The 16,453-nt window shown below is 42.5% G+C and overlaps 1 protein-coding gene across 1 annotated transcript in view; it reads right to left on the bottom strand.

The window, feature by feature from the left end:
* CRIM1 (cysteine rich transmembrane BMP regulator 1) overlaps positions 1-16,453 on the bottom strand; it is a 227,383-nt gene that overhangs the window by 164,933 nt on the left and 45,997 nt on the right. Inside the window, exon 5 of the mRNA XM_038771661.1 lies at positions 646-819. Coding sequence (XP_038627589.1) covers positions 646-819 — 174 coding nt within the window. The remainder of the gene's footprint in view (positions 1-645; positions 820-16,453) is intronic.

The following is a 16,453-nucleotide window of genomic DNA, read 5'->3' as shown; positions in this document are numbered from 1 at the left end:
AAGGTAATCAGGTTGTCCCATGTAGGGCTCACAGGCCTCATCCCCATTTTGCAGATGAGGTAACAGGCCCAGAGAAGTTAAGTGACTTGCCCAAAGTCACACAGCTGACAAGGGGCTGGGTCTGGTTTAGAACCCACGACCTCTGACTCCCAAGCCCGGGCTCTTTCCACTAAGCCATGCTGCTTCTCCAGCCTACCTTTTCTGCCAGCCTACCTCCTATATTATCCTCTTTCCAAAAATACCATTTCTCTTCTTTCTTGGGTGTACCAAATGTCTGTTCAGCAGGCTCTCCTTCCCAACACGCACCTCCACAAGGACAAGGAAGTTGAAATTTTCTTGATCACACCACTGGCTAGGTCAGATATTGATCTTTAAAGAACTCCTTGGAAGCTAAGAGGCTTCCTCACCAAGCCAACTCGATTCTACCTTGGTAGGAATATTACAGTTAATATTTTACTGCTAGAGGATGGAAAAAATACACCACCAGCACCTGGTAACACTTATATTCCTTATTTGGGAGCCTAAGAGCCATCACTCTCTTAAAGCACTTAAATCCTTGCTTTTGCAAGATCAAATATTATCACCCAGAAAAGTACACAACGCAAGGCAAAGCAAGTGGAAGATTTGCTAAATAGAAGTGCTTACCCTCAATCCTCTTTAGAGCTGATAGACACGCATCCTGCCTGGGAAACTCAAAGGGATTATTGCAGGTCCGAATGGTGTCACATTCACACTTGCCGTTGATTATATTGCAACCTGTGATGAGGTTTTCATTGCATGGTTCAAATCCAAGCAGCTGGTCATCATCCCAGTTTTCATCTGAAAAATAATTAACAGCCAGATCATGTAACTGAAACCCTTGGTGACAATGCATCTAATTAACAGCACAAATGCCAGAATTAATTATTTTACTGTCTTGAAATTGTCTAAGTACAGAACTGAGCAGAATCAAGTAGGAGACACATTTTTACCACTAGGACAAAAAGGTGCAGACTCAACCTGAAGCAGCATGGCATACTGGATAGAGCAGGGGCCTGGAAGCCGGAAGGTCATGGGTCCAGCGCTTAGAACAATGCTTTGCGCATAGTAAGCGCTTAATAAATGCCATTATTATTATTATTCTAATCCAGGCCCTGACTTGTCTGCTGTGTGACCTTGGGCAAGTCACTTTACTTCTCTGTGCCTCAATTACCTCATCTGTAAAATGGGGATTGAGAATGTGAGCCCCATGTCATCAGGGATTGTATCCAACTCAATTTGCTGATATCCACTCCAGCGCTTAGTACAGTGCCTGGCACATAGTAAGTGCTTAACAAACACCATCATTATCATCAACCTTGATCTCCCCTGCTTTCCAGAAAAGGTACTAACGAGGAAGGGAAGAGACAGTCCTTATGTTCTCCTTTCGTTACTCTTGATGTTAGTAGTCCTAGTACTAGTATTAATTATGAGTCCAAAGAGTTTGGAAAAGTACCACAGAAGCACAAGACAGGTTCCTTCCTCTCAGTATCAATCAATCAATGGTATTTATTGAGCACTTGCTATGTGCTGAGCACTGTTCCAAGCACAATGAAAAAGTACAATACAATAGGTAGACAAGGTCCCTGCCTACAAGAACCTTATGGTCTAGAGAAGGAGAGAGACATCAAAATACATTACAGATGGAAAGCAGCAGAATATATGGAAATATACCTACGTGCTGTGGGGCTGAGGGTATGGTGAGTAGGGGGTAATAATAATAATGCCATTTATTAAGTGCTTACTATGTGCAAAGCACTGTTCTAAGCGCTGGGAAGGTTACAAGGTGATCAGGTTGTTCCACGTGGGGCTCACAGTCTTAATCCCCATTTTCCAGATGAGGTAACGGAGACACAGAGAAGTTAAGTGACTTGCCCAAAGTCACACAGCTGACAATTGGCAGAGCCGGGATTCAAACCCATGACCTCTGACTCCAAAGCCCATGCTCTTTTCACTGATCCACGTAAGTGCATAAACCAAGCACAGGGGAGGGAGAATATGGTTGGGAAATAATAATAATAACAATAATGGTACACATTAAGTGCTTACTATGTGCCAAGCACTGTTCTAAGTGCTGGGGTACTTGCAAGATAGTCAGGTTGGACACAGTTCCTGTCCCACACAGGGTTCACACTCTTAATCCCCATTTTACAGATGAGGTGACTGAAGCCCAGATGCCCAAGGTGACAGAGCAGGTGTGTGGCAGAGCCGGGATTAAAACCCATGACCTTCTGTTTCCCAGGCCCTTGCTCTATCCACTAAGTCATACTACTTCTCTTATGAAGGGTTAGTCCGAGCAGGCCTCCTGGAGGAGATATGATTTTAGTAGGGTTTCGATGATGGGGAAAGTGTGGGCTGTTGGGTGGGAAGGGACTGAAGGATTCTAGAAACAATCTCCATTGTACTTCCTTGTTTTAATGCACAGTGGTTGAATGTCACAGGTCCATCAGCAGAGTAAGAGGGGAGGCCTCCTGGATACAGCAAAGGCCTGGGTGTCAGAAGGACCTGGGTTCTAGTCCTGGCTCTGCTGCTTGTCGGCTATGTGACTTTGGGCAAGACATGGAACTTCTCTGGGCCTCAGTTCCCTCATCTGCAAAACCTGTTCTCCCTCCTACTTAAACTGTGGGACCTGATTATCTTGTATCTACCCTAACGCTTAGAACAGTAGCTGGCACATAGTAAGCACTTAATACCATTAAAAAAAAGGGCATCACTCCACAATTTTAGGGTAACAAACTCTTCCCATGGGATAGAATGGAGACCCAGGTGGGAGGGAAGGGGGAGGAGAGGAGAGACAGAGAGCAGTCAAACCAGACTATTCATATCTAAGAATACCGTTGCAACCTAAACTAAAATGTCAACATTGGATAATCAAATACATTAAAAATCCATTCACCTTTATAGTTCTACACTGATTAGCTTATAAACTGAAAGTCCAAATTAGCCTTTTTATCGAGCAAAAACCAGTGCCCATTCAGAATGTCTAATTAACGAAAGAATCCATGCCTCCAGCCCCTCATATTGCTCCCTTTTGGAAAACGAACAGCTAGGGAAGGATTGATGACAGTGCTGGTATCAGCTTAACGCCAAACCAAAGCTGCATTTGTTTTCTTTAAAACAAAGGCCAAGGAATTTTTGTTTGGCTTTGTTTTGCTATTTTTTAACCACCATTTGATTAAACTTCTAAACACCCTTCCTGATCTTTTTAGAAATACAATCAAAGGCTGATAATTGTGTCGACCTTGAAATCATTCAAAATTATGAGACACACATAGTTAAAATGATAAAACGCAGTCCCTTTTGAAGGACTACACAGCAGGTTGAACTTTGTTCACATTCCACTCATGGGGAGATACATCATAGGTTCTAAGTATAGGCATTCAACTTTTGCTAAGTAGGGAGTCATCCCTTCCTTCTGCTCTCAGAAGAGCTTTCTTTTGCAAGTTCATTCACTCATTCATTCACTTAACAGTATTTATTGAGTGCGTACTGTGCGCAGAGCACTGTACTAAGCACTTGGAAAGTACAATTCAGCAATGAAGGGACAATTCCTGCCCACACCAGGTTTACAATCTCAAAGGGGGAAGACAGACATCAAAACAAGTAAACAGGCATCGATATAAATAAATGGAATTATAGCTCCCAATCACCTCCAGTGGCAGGTAGGAATCGCGTTACTGAGCAATGTAGACATCTGCTTGAGTGCTCTGGAAAATTTAATATTTCTCCTCTTAAAATTAGGGAGGAACTTTATGCCTTCTAAGATTTAGTTAGCAGTTTCCGAAGATAGTTGACAGGTCACAACTTCTTTTGCATCTAAAATGAGGGCAAATCTTTCCTTTTTCCTCACATATTTGAACGACAGGAGTCACCTTTTTCAAATCACAGCCAAATTCTGGACTTTAAACCACACAGGAAATATGGCTGACCAAAGCTGCTCAAACCACAGAGGGGAGGGCAATTTGCTTAGCTCAGCTCTGAGTTTAAAACCAGTTCTATACCTAACCCGTATTCATGGCAACCTACCAGCCATCACCCAGCAGACAAGGCAAATTCAATACACAATAGAAAATGACTCTCTCTCTCTCCCCGGTTACAGGGTTTCAAAATGAAATGCAAGCACTTTGTTTAAGATCCTCAATTGCAAAGACAGATGGCAGCGGTAGAGTTGATTTGATATTTCGACATTGCATTGGAGCTAGATCACAGCTTTCCCAACTTGGAAAAATGGGCCACCTGAGAGATAACACAAAGTGCCAGGTTTAAAAATTCCTAAAACCAATTAATGGAGAAGAAAAAAATACAAAAAAAGAAATTTAAAGAGGTGGTATAACTAGTTGGGATTGGTAAACTCTGATGGCTGAAAAGCTTTACGTAGATGCCTGGAGCTGGAACTTGATGTTGGAACCTTCCATCAGGGATTTAGAATCTTTCACAGATTTCTGTTCAGAGATGAGTTTTTTCCCCCCAAAAATGTACATAGATACTTTATCTCAACTTGACAGGGGACTGATAGTTCTCAGTAGTGTCTCTGCCATACAGAGGCAAAAGAAAAAAATTGGACCAGAAGAAACCGAAGAAAAAAAGGTTGGCACACTGAATGTATTGCCTGAAGAAGACTGGCAATACTGGTAAGAGATGTCACTTGAGAAAACCCCGCTTGCTGCTGCTGTGGCGGCAAGGAATTCGAGGATTCTTGCCAGGGGTCTTTGGGGCAGTAGGGCCGGAGAATCTGGCAGGAACACTCGTGGTGGATACTCTGGGTTCTGGCTCGGGTATATCACGAGGGGCAGCCCAAAATCCCTATCCTCCGTTTTTGCATCCCTCCAAACCAAAAGAAGCAATGTGGCCTAATGGATAGAGCCCAGGACCGGGAGTCAGAAGGAGCATGACTTGGACAGAGCATGGGCCTGGGAATCAGAAGGACCTGAGTTCTTATCCGCGCTCTGCCACGAATCTGCAGGGTGACCCTGTCTGTAAAATGGGAATTAAGACAGTGAGACCTAAGTGGGACAGGGATTGTATCCAACCTGATTAACTTGTACCTACACCAGTGCTTAGAACAGTGCTTGGCACATAGTAAGCGTTTAACAAATACCATAATTATTATTATTATTACTGGAAAAATTACTGCAGGGTTGACACTCTGGGTTCTCATGACTTAGTGGGTAAATTCAGACATTTTCCCAACTTCCCCTGGCACGTTTTCTCATTAACAGTTTCTTCCTCAAGGGGATGTTAAGAGGTTAATATTTGCAAACTGAAGTTCGGGAGGCAAAAAGACACTATGGAAGTACTCTCCGGAGCATGTACTACAGTGTTCTGCACACGATTAGTGCTCAATAAATACTGCTGCTTGATTGAACCACTTACTCTGTGCAGAGCACTCTACTAAATATTGGGGAGGGTGTCAAAAAGTAATTACGTGACAGTCTTTAATCCACATGAAGTAAAATATTGATGAGCATCAGAATGGGCCCATATATGCATACTAGAGTACAAGAAATCAGGAGGGCTAGGACTGTGGGCTAGACTGTGAGCCCACTGTTGGGTAGAGACCGTCTCTATATGTTGCCAACTTGTACTTCCCAAGCGCTTAGTACAGTGCTCTGCACACAGTAAGCGCTCAATAAATACGATTGATTGATTGATTGATTGATTGAGGGGAGCAAATACCTTTATCATAAAAAGTGAGAATCTGAGAATCAACACGAATGCTGACTGCCTTCAAATGACATGTCCATGGCCAACCCAATCAAATCACTATGGTACTGATTACCACGGGATGGGCTGAGAAAATGATTTTGCTCATGGAAGATTTTTTGAGCCTCTTGTAAGGGTGCACTAAAAGGAAAATGGGAGAGGAAGGGCAGGGTGAGGGAAAAGATAGTCACAAAATTGCACTTAACGGCTTTCAGAAATTTCTCCCCCTTGAAAATGACTTTGAGCATTTCAACACTGCCTTACTGGTTGTGCCATTACATTTTCCACTTTCTGGGCCAAATTCTCATTGTACTTCCAGGAACTGGTAAAGGAGTACCGTACTGCTTTAAAAAGGACCCTCCCTTCCCTTTCAACACTCAGAGTAACACCTACAGTCACAAATGTCTGGCCTCTTGGTCTGGCCTCAAACACCCTGAAAGTTATGGGGCACTGTGCGGAGGAGAAGAGGGAAGGCCAAGGGAAAGAGAGATGCCCAAAGGAGGTCCAGAAAATGCATTACCATAAAGGAATCTGACTCCCCTCGAGTTCCCAATGAACAGGTTTCCTTTGAGGTCACACCCATGAACGCTTTCCACTCAGTGGATAAAATGTCCAGCAACGAGGGGATACACTGAGAGGTACATTTTGAATTTTGATGGGAGTCCTCTCCCTGAGTCAGCTCTATCGCTTTCAAGATAGCATCTGGGTAGAACGAAGTACTCTGCTTACCTCCCCACTGCCTTTCCTTATCGTCTTTCTTTCACTCTTTATTGTCCATGACCAGACCTGAACGTTGCGTTTTTGAAAGTAAAGCCCCGAAGTTCAATCTAATAATAATTCTTGTGATATTTGGTAAGCACTTCCTACGTGCCCAAGCACCATACTGGGGTAGATACAAGATAATCAGGTCCCACAGTCTACATAGAGGGAGAACAGGTACTGAATCATCACACAACAGACAAGTGGCAACGCTGGGATTTGAACTCAGATCCTCTGACTCTCAGGCCAGAGCTCGTTCCACTGGGCCACTCGCCCATTCACACTTTATGAAGGATGTAGCAGAGCTGGGGAAGGAACAGAGAAGGAAAATCGAGATGACATTGGGTAGAGCTGATTTCTTATGAGGGGAGCTGAAAGGATGAAGACTTCTCAGTCTGGAGAGACAAATGACTGAAGTCCAGAGTGGATGAGGACAGGGAAAGCGCAGAACTGCCATTCAACAGATCCCACCCACCGGATGATAGGCCATGCACTGAACTGCACTGAAGTGGAAGATTTCAAACAAATGAAAGGTAATCTTCACACTGAATTGGTAAGCACGTGGAATGTGTTACCACAGGCCTTTTTATGGGCCCAAAATAGTCGGTTCAAGAGGGATTTGGGTAAATTCATGGAAGAGAAGTGCACACTGTGTTACTTGTGGGAAAGTTATAAGATGTAGAGAAAAAGGTTATGAATATTGGATTGCATCACTAGCAATTGGAATGGATGTCTAGGAAGCAATCCTCATAGTGTTCTCCTAAGCACTGCTTCTCCTCCTCAGAGGCAGAATACTGGACTGTGAGCCCACTTCTAGACTGTGAGCCCACTGTTGGGTAGGAACCGTCTCAATATGTTGCCAACTTGTACTTCCCCAGCACTTAGTACAGTGCTCTGCACACAGTAAGCACTCATTAAATACGATTGAATGAATGAATGGACTGAGTGGAACCACTGATTTGGTAAGAGGGTAAATCTTACGTTCTTCAAGTCTGAGCTTCCTAGGAGAAAACTACAAGGCACTGTGAAGCCTAATGCTTGGACAGACTAGTGAACATGGCTGAGAACAATTCTCTAAAACAGAGAAGCTTGTGAGTTCGTGTGGTAAGAAACAATTATTCCTCATATCTAGTTATGACCTTAATGACACATTTTGGAGGGTGTAAATACTCACAGAGGTATAATTATATTTCCTGATACAGACATATACCAAACCACTACTATCCATAAGCTAAATTTTAATATGGTTTTGACATGATAACAAGACCCTGAGGTAAGTAGCTCACCTAATTGCCACCTGTCAGTGAACATAAGAAGCTGGGAGGGCAGTTACTGAAGTTTCAGGATGACAGTTCACAAAATGGAATTGCTATTTGAAAGTGTGAAGTGAACGTTCTTGTTTGATGAAACGGTTAAGTTGTTTATTTGAAAAAGTAATGTTCTAGCTTCTAAAGTTGTGAAACCGTCCCTGTTTAGTAATGATTAAGTTCCTCTCCACTCACAATTCATTTATTTTCTTTTTTTTTTGGGGGGGGGGTGCTATAGAAATATTAAAATGAGAATACCTTGAAATAAAAAGGTCTGAACTCAGTGGTCAGTTAAGCAGAAGGGAGAGAAGGACATGAATAGTGAGGTCTAAATAGCACTAGGTTACCTGGTTCGCAGAGGGTAAAGTCTTATGTTGAATTTTGAAAACTGGTTGGTGTGAGAGCCATTTGAAATTGTTCCTTTCTTTAATTATTCCTCTCCTACATTTATACTGCATTAAAAATTGATTAATCAGTCTTGCTCGGTTCACTCCAAAGTAAGCAAAACCTGCTGTAACACTATTTTTCATAATTTCTCATTATGGTTACTTGGCTTTAAAAGCACAAGAACTATTGGTCAAAAACCAGTACCAAAAAATCAGTACAAAATTACTGGAGACACTCACCATGGCTGAGGGAGATCTGAATGGAAAGTTCACCCAGTTTATTAAATTACTCTAAATTCTGATTTGTAAAAATAACAAATGGTGATGGTGCATTAAATAGGCAATGCATTCTGGGTGCAGAAATGCCTTTGTAAAAAGGATCGCATCCAAGAAATGAAAGTCTGCAATTATAATTTACTGTTATCTCTCATCTCTACAGACCCTTGTGCTTCATTTTAATTCAAGTGCAGTTTTTTTTTCTTGAGTATTCCCTTCTTTGACAATAATCTTTTATACTCCCATTTGTCCTGGATCGCTCCATTATAATCTGCTCTGATTCTTTTCACTGGGGGCACAGTCTATAGGAGAGTTCTAGCTATCAGTTTAAGCCCCATATGGGCCCAGTCAGAACTTCACAGGGGGTAGTTAGGATTATGGCCCCAAAGCTCATGGAAACGAGTGTACAACTGTGTCCCCACTAGAAATTATGCAACTGTGCCTCTAACCCTCACGCCACCTCTCATCTCTTTCCTAACCATTCTTGCCTTTTCCACTATGAGGCTTCTTTTCTATCCTGCCATTCTCCAAAGTGGGCAACAAAATGGCTGCAATGGAAGAGGAAAGGAGTAGGCTGTTGGTGGCAAGAAACTGCAAAACTTCCTTCTCTGGACTCACCCCTGTAATGGAAAATCAGCACCTGTGCTACATATACTCATATCTTGTCTTATTGCTACTGAGTCGCCTCCGACCCATAGTGACTCCATGCATACATCTCTCCCAGAACAACTCACCTCTATCTGCAATCGTTCTGACAATGCAGAGAAAACCATAGAGTTTTCTTGGTAAAAATACAGAAGTGGTTTACCATTGCCTTCTTCCACAAAGTGAACCTGAGTCTCAGCCATACTCAAATCACTGTGCTCTGAATTTCTTCCTTCTATCCCTTCAACCGTTAATTTGACATATGAAGGCGACTAGCCCACACAATCATCTCGTTTTTACAGATGGTATCACCTTAGCTCCATTCTGAACAGTCACTCATTTAAAAAAACACAAACACTACAGGCTCTCCAACCTTGGCGGTGATAGGGAATATTTTCATATTCTTTTATTTGTTCGTGTGGGAGGAAAATATCTGAGCATGAATTATTCCTCTTGTTTTCACCCACTTCTGATCTGGAGAGCTGTCTTGTCTTCAACTAATGCAGAACTACTGCATTAGGGGAATAACACATACAAACACAGATGATCTCAACTCCCTGCACTCATCCAGGTCCTTGAAAAAAATCACTGAAATTAAACATATTGTTCTTGAAACGATTTACAATCAAGTGTTTTTCAGACCATCTTTTATGACTTCTGAAAAACTCCTGACTTGCCTATCCAGGTTAATGGGGTCACCAGTCTCAAGGGTTTGGAAGGCAAAAAAGAGAAGCCTCCCATTCAGTGAGTTTTTCCGGCTTCAGATTAATGTATCTGCAATGAAACCAATTCATATTCATGATATGAATAGAACCAAACCCATGCAAGTACTCCTCGATAGGGGATATTCTGAGTTATAAGGCACAGCACCTGCATTGCTAGTTATACAATCTCAGTTTTAAAGACATAATGCCAATAATAATGATAATTGTGGTACTTGTTAAGTTTTTACTACGTGCCAAGCAGTCTACTAAGCGCTGGAATAGATAAAAAATAATCAGGTCAGACACTGTCCATGTCCCACACAGAGCTCCTGTTCTAAGTAGTTGGGAGAGCAGATATTGAATCCCTATTATACAGAGAGGGGAATTGAGGCACAGATAAATTAAGTGACTTGCCCAAGGCCAGTCATCAGGCACTTAGCAGAGCTGGGATTAGAACCCAGGCCCCATGTCCTTTGGACTAAGCCACACTGAAGAAGGGGGAGGTATTGTCTAATTCTTGGAAGAAATACTTGAGGAGAGGGATGGATAGATATTTCTCTCCCTGTCAGCTATAGAAAGAAAGCAAGGCATGAGGAAAAGGGAGAAAAACATTTCTCTTTTTTTCTCTCCCCCCACCCCAGCCCCCACCAATCAACTCATCCCCACCCCCACCAATCAATTGATCAATGATATTTACGGAGTTCTTATTTTGTGCCGACCACTGCCCTACGCTGCCGACCACCGCCCTACGCTCTTGTGAGAATACAGTACAGCAGAGCTGGTAGACATGATCCCTGCCCACAGAGTGCTTACACACTAGAGGGGAAGAGAGATCCTAAAATAAATGACAGAGAAAGTAAATGGCAGAGTATAAGGAGCTGCACGTACATGCTTCTCTAGGCTATGAACTTCACTCTAAACTGCAAGCTCTCTTTAGGCAGGGCATGTGACTACCAACTCTGTTGTACTGTACTCCCTCAAGTGCTTAGTATGGTGCTCTGCACATAGTAAGCGCTCAATAAATACCATTGATTGATTGATTTCTATGAGACTGAGGATGGGGTGAATATCAAAGTGTTTAAGGGGTATAGAGCCAAGGGCATAGGCAACACAGAAGAAAAGGTGAATAGGTGAAATGAGGAATTCTGAGTACTTCATACAGTGCTCTGCTGTAGGCACTCAATATTACTGATTCATAGTTGCATCTTTGAATCCCAAAGACCATTTTTTAGATGGAAATATCTCTGACAGGTGAAATGAGGACAGTCAGAGATATTTCCATCTAAAAAATGGTCTTTGGGATTCAAAGACGCAACTATGAATCAGTAATAGTGAGTGCCTACAGCAGAGCACTGTATGAAGTACTCAGAATACTAGTAGATATTTCAGAAGATAACGGTAGTAGGATTTTGTCTTGGGGCACAAATGAGCAACCGACAATCTCAGAGGCCTGCTTTGTTTAGTCAAAGATCTTCCTTGTCTGTCTTTGGTGTCTCTATGTACAGTACCCGGAAGTGTTTGCAGTTCTTCCACTTGATGATCAAGTGCTTCCCGAAGCCTCTCAATGTTGCTAAGAGATTTTAGACAAAAATAAAATTAACTTCCCTAGAAACCAGAAACAGAGGAGAAAAAGAAAGAAGGAAAAATGCCCCCATCAAAGGGAGGGCATGAATTTGGGAATGAGTCGATACTGAAGGTGGAACACATTCAAGGATAAAGTAGACACTGCTACAAGACTGGGAAATTCAGATTTCACTGTTTCAAATGTGGAGTGATTCAGAGTCCAGGCATTTTGTTCAAGACTACCTGTAGTGAATGGAAAAGCAAACTGGACTAGAGTTTAGAGAATCAGGCAAAATAGACTTCTCTTGGATGAGAGAGGGTGGAAGCTAAAGGTGACTAATGAAACTTCATAAGGGATAGGTTGGGGGGGGAGGATGAGTTGTCTGTATATGGCAAAGCCAAGAGTGAGATGCAGCTGAACTCCCAAACCTAAGCTCAACTTCTGTATCTCTACCAGAGGAGAGTGACATCCTTGTTGGAAAAAATCTTAATTTCATCTCCGCAGTTCAGCCAACCCAGAAAAACTACTGGGCTTTCTTTGTTGAACTGTTCAGAGATCCAAGATATATCAATGGCTGACGTCTTGAATAGGTTCATTAATACAATAGAATGAAAGAATATACTCCAATAAAACTTCTCGCTACAAGTTGCTCAGTGTATAGTTCTCTCCCTTAAACCCAACCAAGCAGAAAGGTAGCACCCTTGGAAGAACAAAAAATTATCGCAGTTAGTTTGTCCAGAAGCTTCGGAAACCTGTTAAATATTAACCTATTCTTAAAAGCTGCTGACAACCACCTCTCCAGTGAGGTGAGCCTTCTTTGGATAAGCTGGATCTTCTCTTGTAACCCATGGCAATACTTCACTAGTATTTAACCCAAAAATGAAAAACGATACATGGAGAGAGCTAATTAAGTTCACGCAACCTGGTGAATAGCAGAGGACTCAACAATGGGATTTAACGCGTGTCCAGATTTAAACGGGATTGCTTCTAGCTGCTCAAGGGGAGAATGACAAGGCATCTCATCCACTCTTCTGTCACCTCGAAAACCTCTGTCTTGCTGAGACAGCACGTTTCTGTCACTGCCTGCCTAAAGATGAGACTTCCATCCTGATATCTGAGTTCTCTCCTTTACAACCAGAGGCATCAGGAGGAATCTAGGTGATACGCAATAGTGTCTTGCACACAGTAAGCACTCAATAAATATGAATTAATGAATGAATGAACGAGTCCACGTTTGAACAGAGACATGGCCAAGCCCAAACCACCCAAACACATCGTAGGAAGGTTGTTTGGATGCTAATATTCCTGAAGACAACTGCAAGAAACTTAATACTGGAGAAGATTTCTGGGTCCACAAGTACACAAGCTATTGTTCCTCCTACCCACCTGTGAGCCTTTCAGGATGGTCTGATTTCCTATTTAATATTGTGTCGGACAAGTTTGGGCAAAATTCTCTCTCTGAAAATGTTGTAATCAACCACCAAAAGTCAGGGAATGAGAAACCAATCTGATTCTAGCAACTAATAAGTCATTCATTCAATCCTATTTGAGTGCTTACTGTGTGCACAGCACCATACTAAGTGCTTAGGAGAGTACAATATAACAATAAACAGATTACGCTCCATGCCCCTCAACGATAATGGTTTGATAAGGACTCACAATTGCACTCCTGGAGCACTGAGGCCTAATGGAGAGAGCACAGAACTGGAAGTCAGAAGGACCTGGGTTCTAGCACTGGCTCCACCACGTGTCTTCTGTGTGACCTTTGGGCAAGTCATTCACTTTTCTGTGCCTGAGTTACCTCATCTGTAAAACGGGGATGAAGACTGTGAAGCCCCTGTGAAGTTCCAACCTGATTACCTTGATCTACCCTGGTACTTAGAAAAATGCCTGTAACATATTAAGCACTTAACAAATACCATTAAAACAAACAAGCAAAACTCCTGGCAATCTGTATTCAGCCAGGCCCACCCATTCCAGAGGAAAATGAGGCAGTCTAGTCTAACACCCTCAGAGCTGCTAGGGTGTTACCAGCTGTTTCCCCTCCTCTTTCTGCTCCTCCCAAGGAAGAGAGGCAGAAACTGATAACCCTCCCTCTTCATTTCTCCTTCTTCCCTGTGCCAAAGTATTTTGCTTTTTAGCACCCAACCAGAAAATACCTCTGTCGCCTGCCTGCACACATCCACTGGAATAGTTCCACTTATGAGTTGCAGAAAATCCACACACTACATTCTATTATTCCGCATCTCGGCATTCCTCTGACCCTGAGCCTGTAGTCAGCGCTCAGGGGCAATTACATTAGCGAGCATCTGGTTAAACGGAAACAAGGCTGAGCCCAAACTATCCCTCCAGCAACTAGACAGATGTGGAGTCCCTGACCTACGAATTTCCGACTTATGACAAACAGCAGGTCCGATGTCTCTGAATTTATACTCCGTAGGTTTAAAGCATCAGATGTGATTTTACGGTAACGGACTTGAAAGACATGGACATGCAGCCTGTGGACCCACCTCCTAGGCCACCAATCATCTATCAATCGTATTTATTGAGCATTTACTGTGGGCAGAGCACTGTACTAAGTGTGTGGCAAAATGCAAAATAACAATTTGGTGGACCTGTTCCCTGCCCACAGAGCTTAGAACAGTGCTTGGCACATAGTAAGTGCTTAACAAGCACCATAATTATTAACAAGCTTACAGTCTAGAGGGGGAGACAGATATTAATTAACATAAATTAATAAATTACAGATCTGTACCTAAATTCCGTGGGGCTGGGGGGTAAATAAAGGAAGCAAATCAGGGTGAAACAGAAGGGAGTGGGAGAAGAGGCTTAGTCAGAGAAGGTGTGCCTTCAATAAGGCTTTGAAGATGGGGAGAGTAATTGTCTGGCAGATATGAAGAGAGAGGGAATTGCAGGCCAGAGGCGGGATGTGGGAGAGAGGTCAGTGGCAAAACAGATCAGATCGAGGTACAAAAGTAGGTTGGCACTAGAGGAGCAAAGTGTGCAGGCTGGGATATCTAGCTTCAATGGGTCTGATCAAGAAGGGACACTTAAATAATGGTGTTTACCTTTTTCACACTGAGTAGGGCTCAGTATAAATGGAACTGAGAAATCTCGTGTAATCAGCAAATTCTGTAATGTATTTTATCCTAATTTGTGGACTTCCTGAACTAAGCCCAAATGACTTTTTGAAACTCTAGAAGAATAGTAAACCAGAGGAACATGAAGAGGGCAGGTTCAGACATTCAGATATCATAGAACAAGGTTCTCTTTGTTAAGCTGCGAAATACCTGCAGAGCTCATTTATTTAACGTGATGGTACAATAATTGAAAAGACAAAAAAGGAGCTGTAAGTGGCATGAGTACTCATTTTAGGAGGAGAACTGAGAAATGAATTAGCAAGCTATTTTGTAGTTTCAAAGCAGCTCTTGCTCTCAAGAAGGAGCACTTCTCGCAAATCAGCTTAAGTGCCGATCCAATTGCTCTTATGATCTTTCTTATTACGCATTACTCTGCATTCTGCAAAATAGGCTAGGTAACACGGGTAAACAGCTGGGGTAATCGAAATTTTAATTTCAACAAACAGGTTTCTAATTGAATTTAATGGTCACCACATCTCCTTATACTACAGATTAGATAGGCACCTACCCTTCAGACTTTGACTACAAAGGTAAGTTACCTTCTGGGGGCACTACTTCACTGCAACAGGAAAAGAGATCACCAGTTTCTTGTAGGAAGAGAAAGTTTGTTTTCCTAACATTCATTCAGTCGTATTTATGAAATACGATTCATTCAATCGTATCGTACTCAAATATGAATGACTGATTAATTTCAGACACAAAGTCCCCTCTCAGGGTCGCACCTGAAGAATATATATTTTTATTTATATTTTTATATATTTTATATTATCTATACACACCAGTTTTTACATATATATAAAACCAGCATATATTCACTTATATACTAAACATTATTTATAATATACAATTTATACAATACAGTACACCTGCATTATATATTATTATACATTATAAATTGTATATTATATTAGATATTAATAATCACGATGATGGTATTTGTTAAGTGCTTACTATGTGCAAAGCTCTGCTCTAAGCGCTGGGGGGGATACAAGGTGATCAGGTTGTCCCACATGGGGCTTACAATCTTAATCCCCATTTTACAGAAGAGGTAACTGAAGCCCAGAGAAGTTTGCATAGTGCTTTGCACACAGCAAGTGCTTAATAAATGCCATTAAAAAAAAAGTGACTTGCCCGAAGTCACACAGCTGACAAGAGGCGGAGTTGGGATTAGAACCCATGACCTCTGACTCCCAAGCCTGTGCTCCTTCCACTGAGCCACGCTGCTTCCCCATTTATATTATACATGGAATATGCACACACACGTGCCTCGTTCTCGCCTGTCCCGCTGTCGACCCCCGGCCCACGTCCTCCCCCTGGCCTGGAATGCTCTCCCTCTGCACAGCCGCCAAGCTAGCCCTCTTCCTCCCTTCAAAGCCCTACTGAGAGCTCACCTCCTCCAGGAGGCCTTCCCAGACTGAGCCCCCTCCTTCCTCTCCCCCTCCTCCCCTTCCCCATCCCCCCACCTTACCTCCTTCCCCTCCCCACAGCACCTGTATATATGTATGTACATATTTATTACTCTATTTATTTAACTTGTACATATTTATTCTATTTGTTTTATTTTGTTAATATGTTTTGTTTTGTTGTCTGTCTCCCCCTTCTAGACTGTGAGCCCACTGTTGGGTAGGGACCATCCTGCCAACTTGTACTTCCCAAGCGCTTAGTACAGTGCTTTGCACACAGTAAGAAAAATTGAATGAATGAATAAATAAGCATAAAACCAGTTTTTAATTGTTTCATTATCTTTCTTCCACTATAGACTGTAAGCTCTCTGGAGGCAGGGATCACATCTACCAACTCTATGGCATTGTTCTTTCCTAAGCACTTAGTCCCCTCTCAGGGTCACACCCGGAGAGTTTCCAGTACCCTACCAATCTCGACTATGGGAGGGAGAGTCAAGCAGAAGCCTACCCATTCCCTTCCTAGCTTGGGCAGCGGCTAGCGAGTGGAA

Source organism: Tachyglossus aculeatus, chromosome X1 (assembly GCF_015852505.1).
Source record: "Tachyglossus aculeatus isolate mTacAcu1 chromosome X1, mTacAcu1.pri, whole genome shotgun sequence".
Classification (NCBI taxonomy): Eukaryota; Metazoa; Chordata; class Mammalia; order Monotremata; family Tachyglossidae; genus Tachyglossus; species Tachyglossus aculeatus.
The sequence above is the reverse complement of the archived record's forward strand: the minus strand, read 5'-3'. Positions and strand labels throughout refer to the sequence as shown.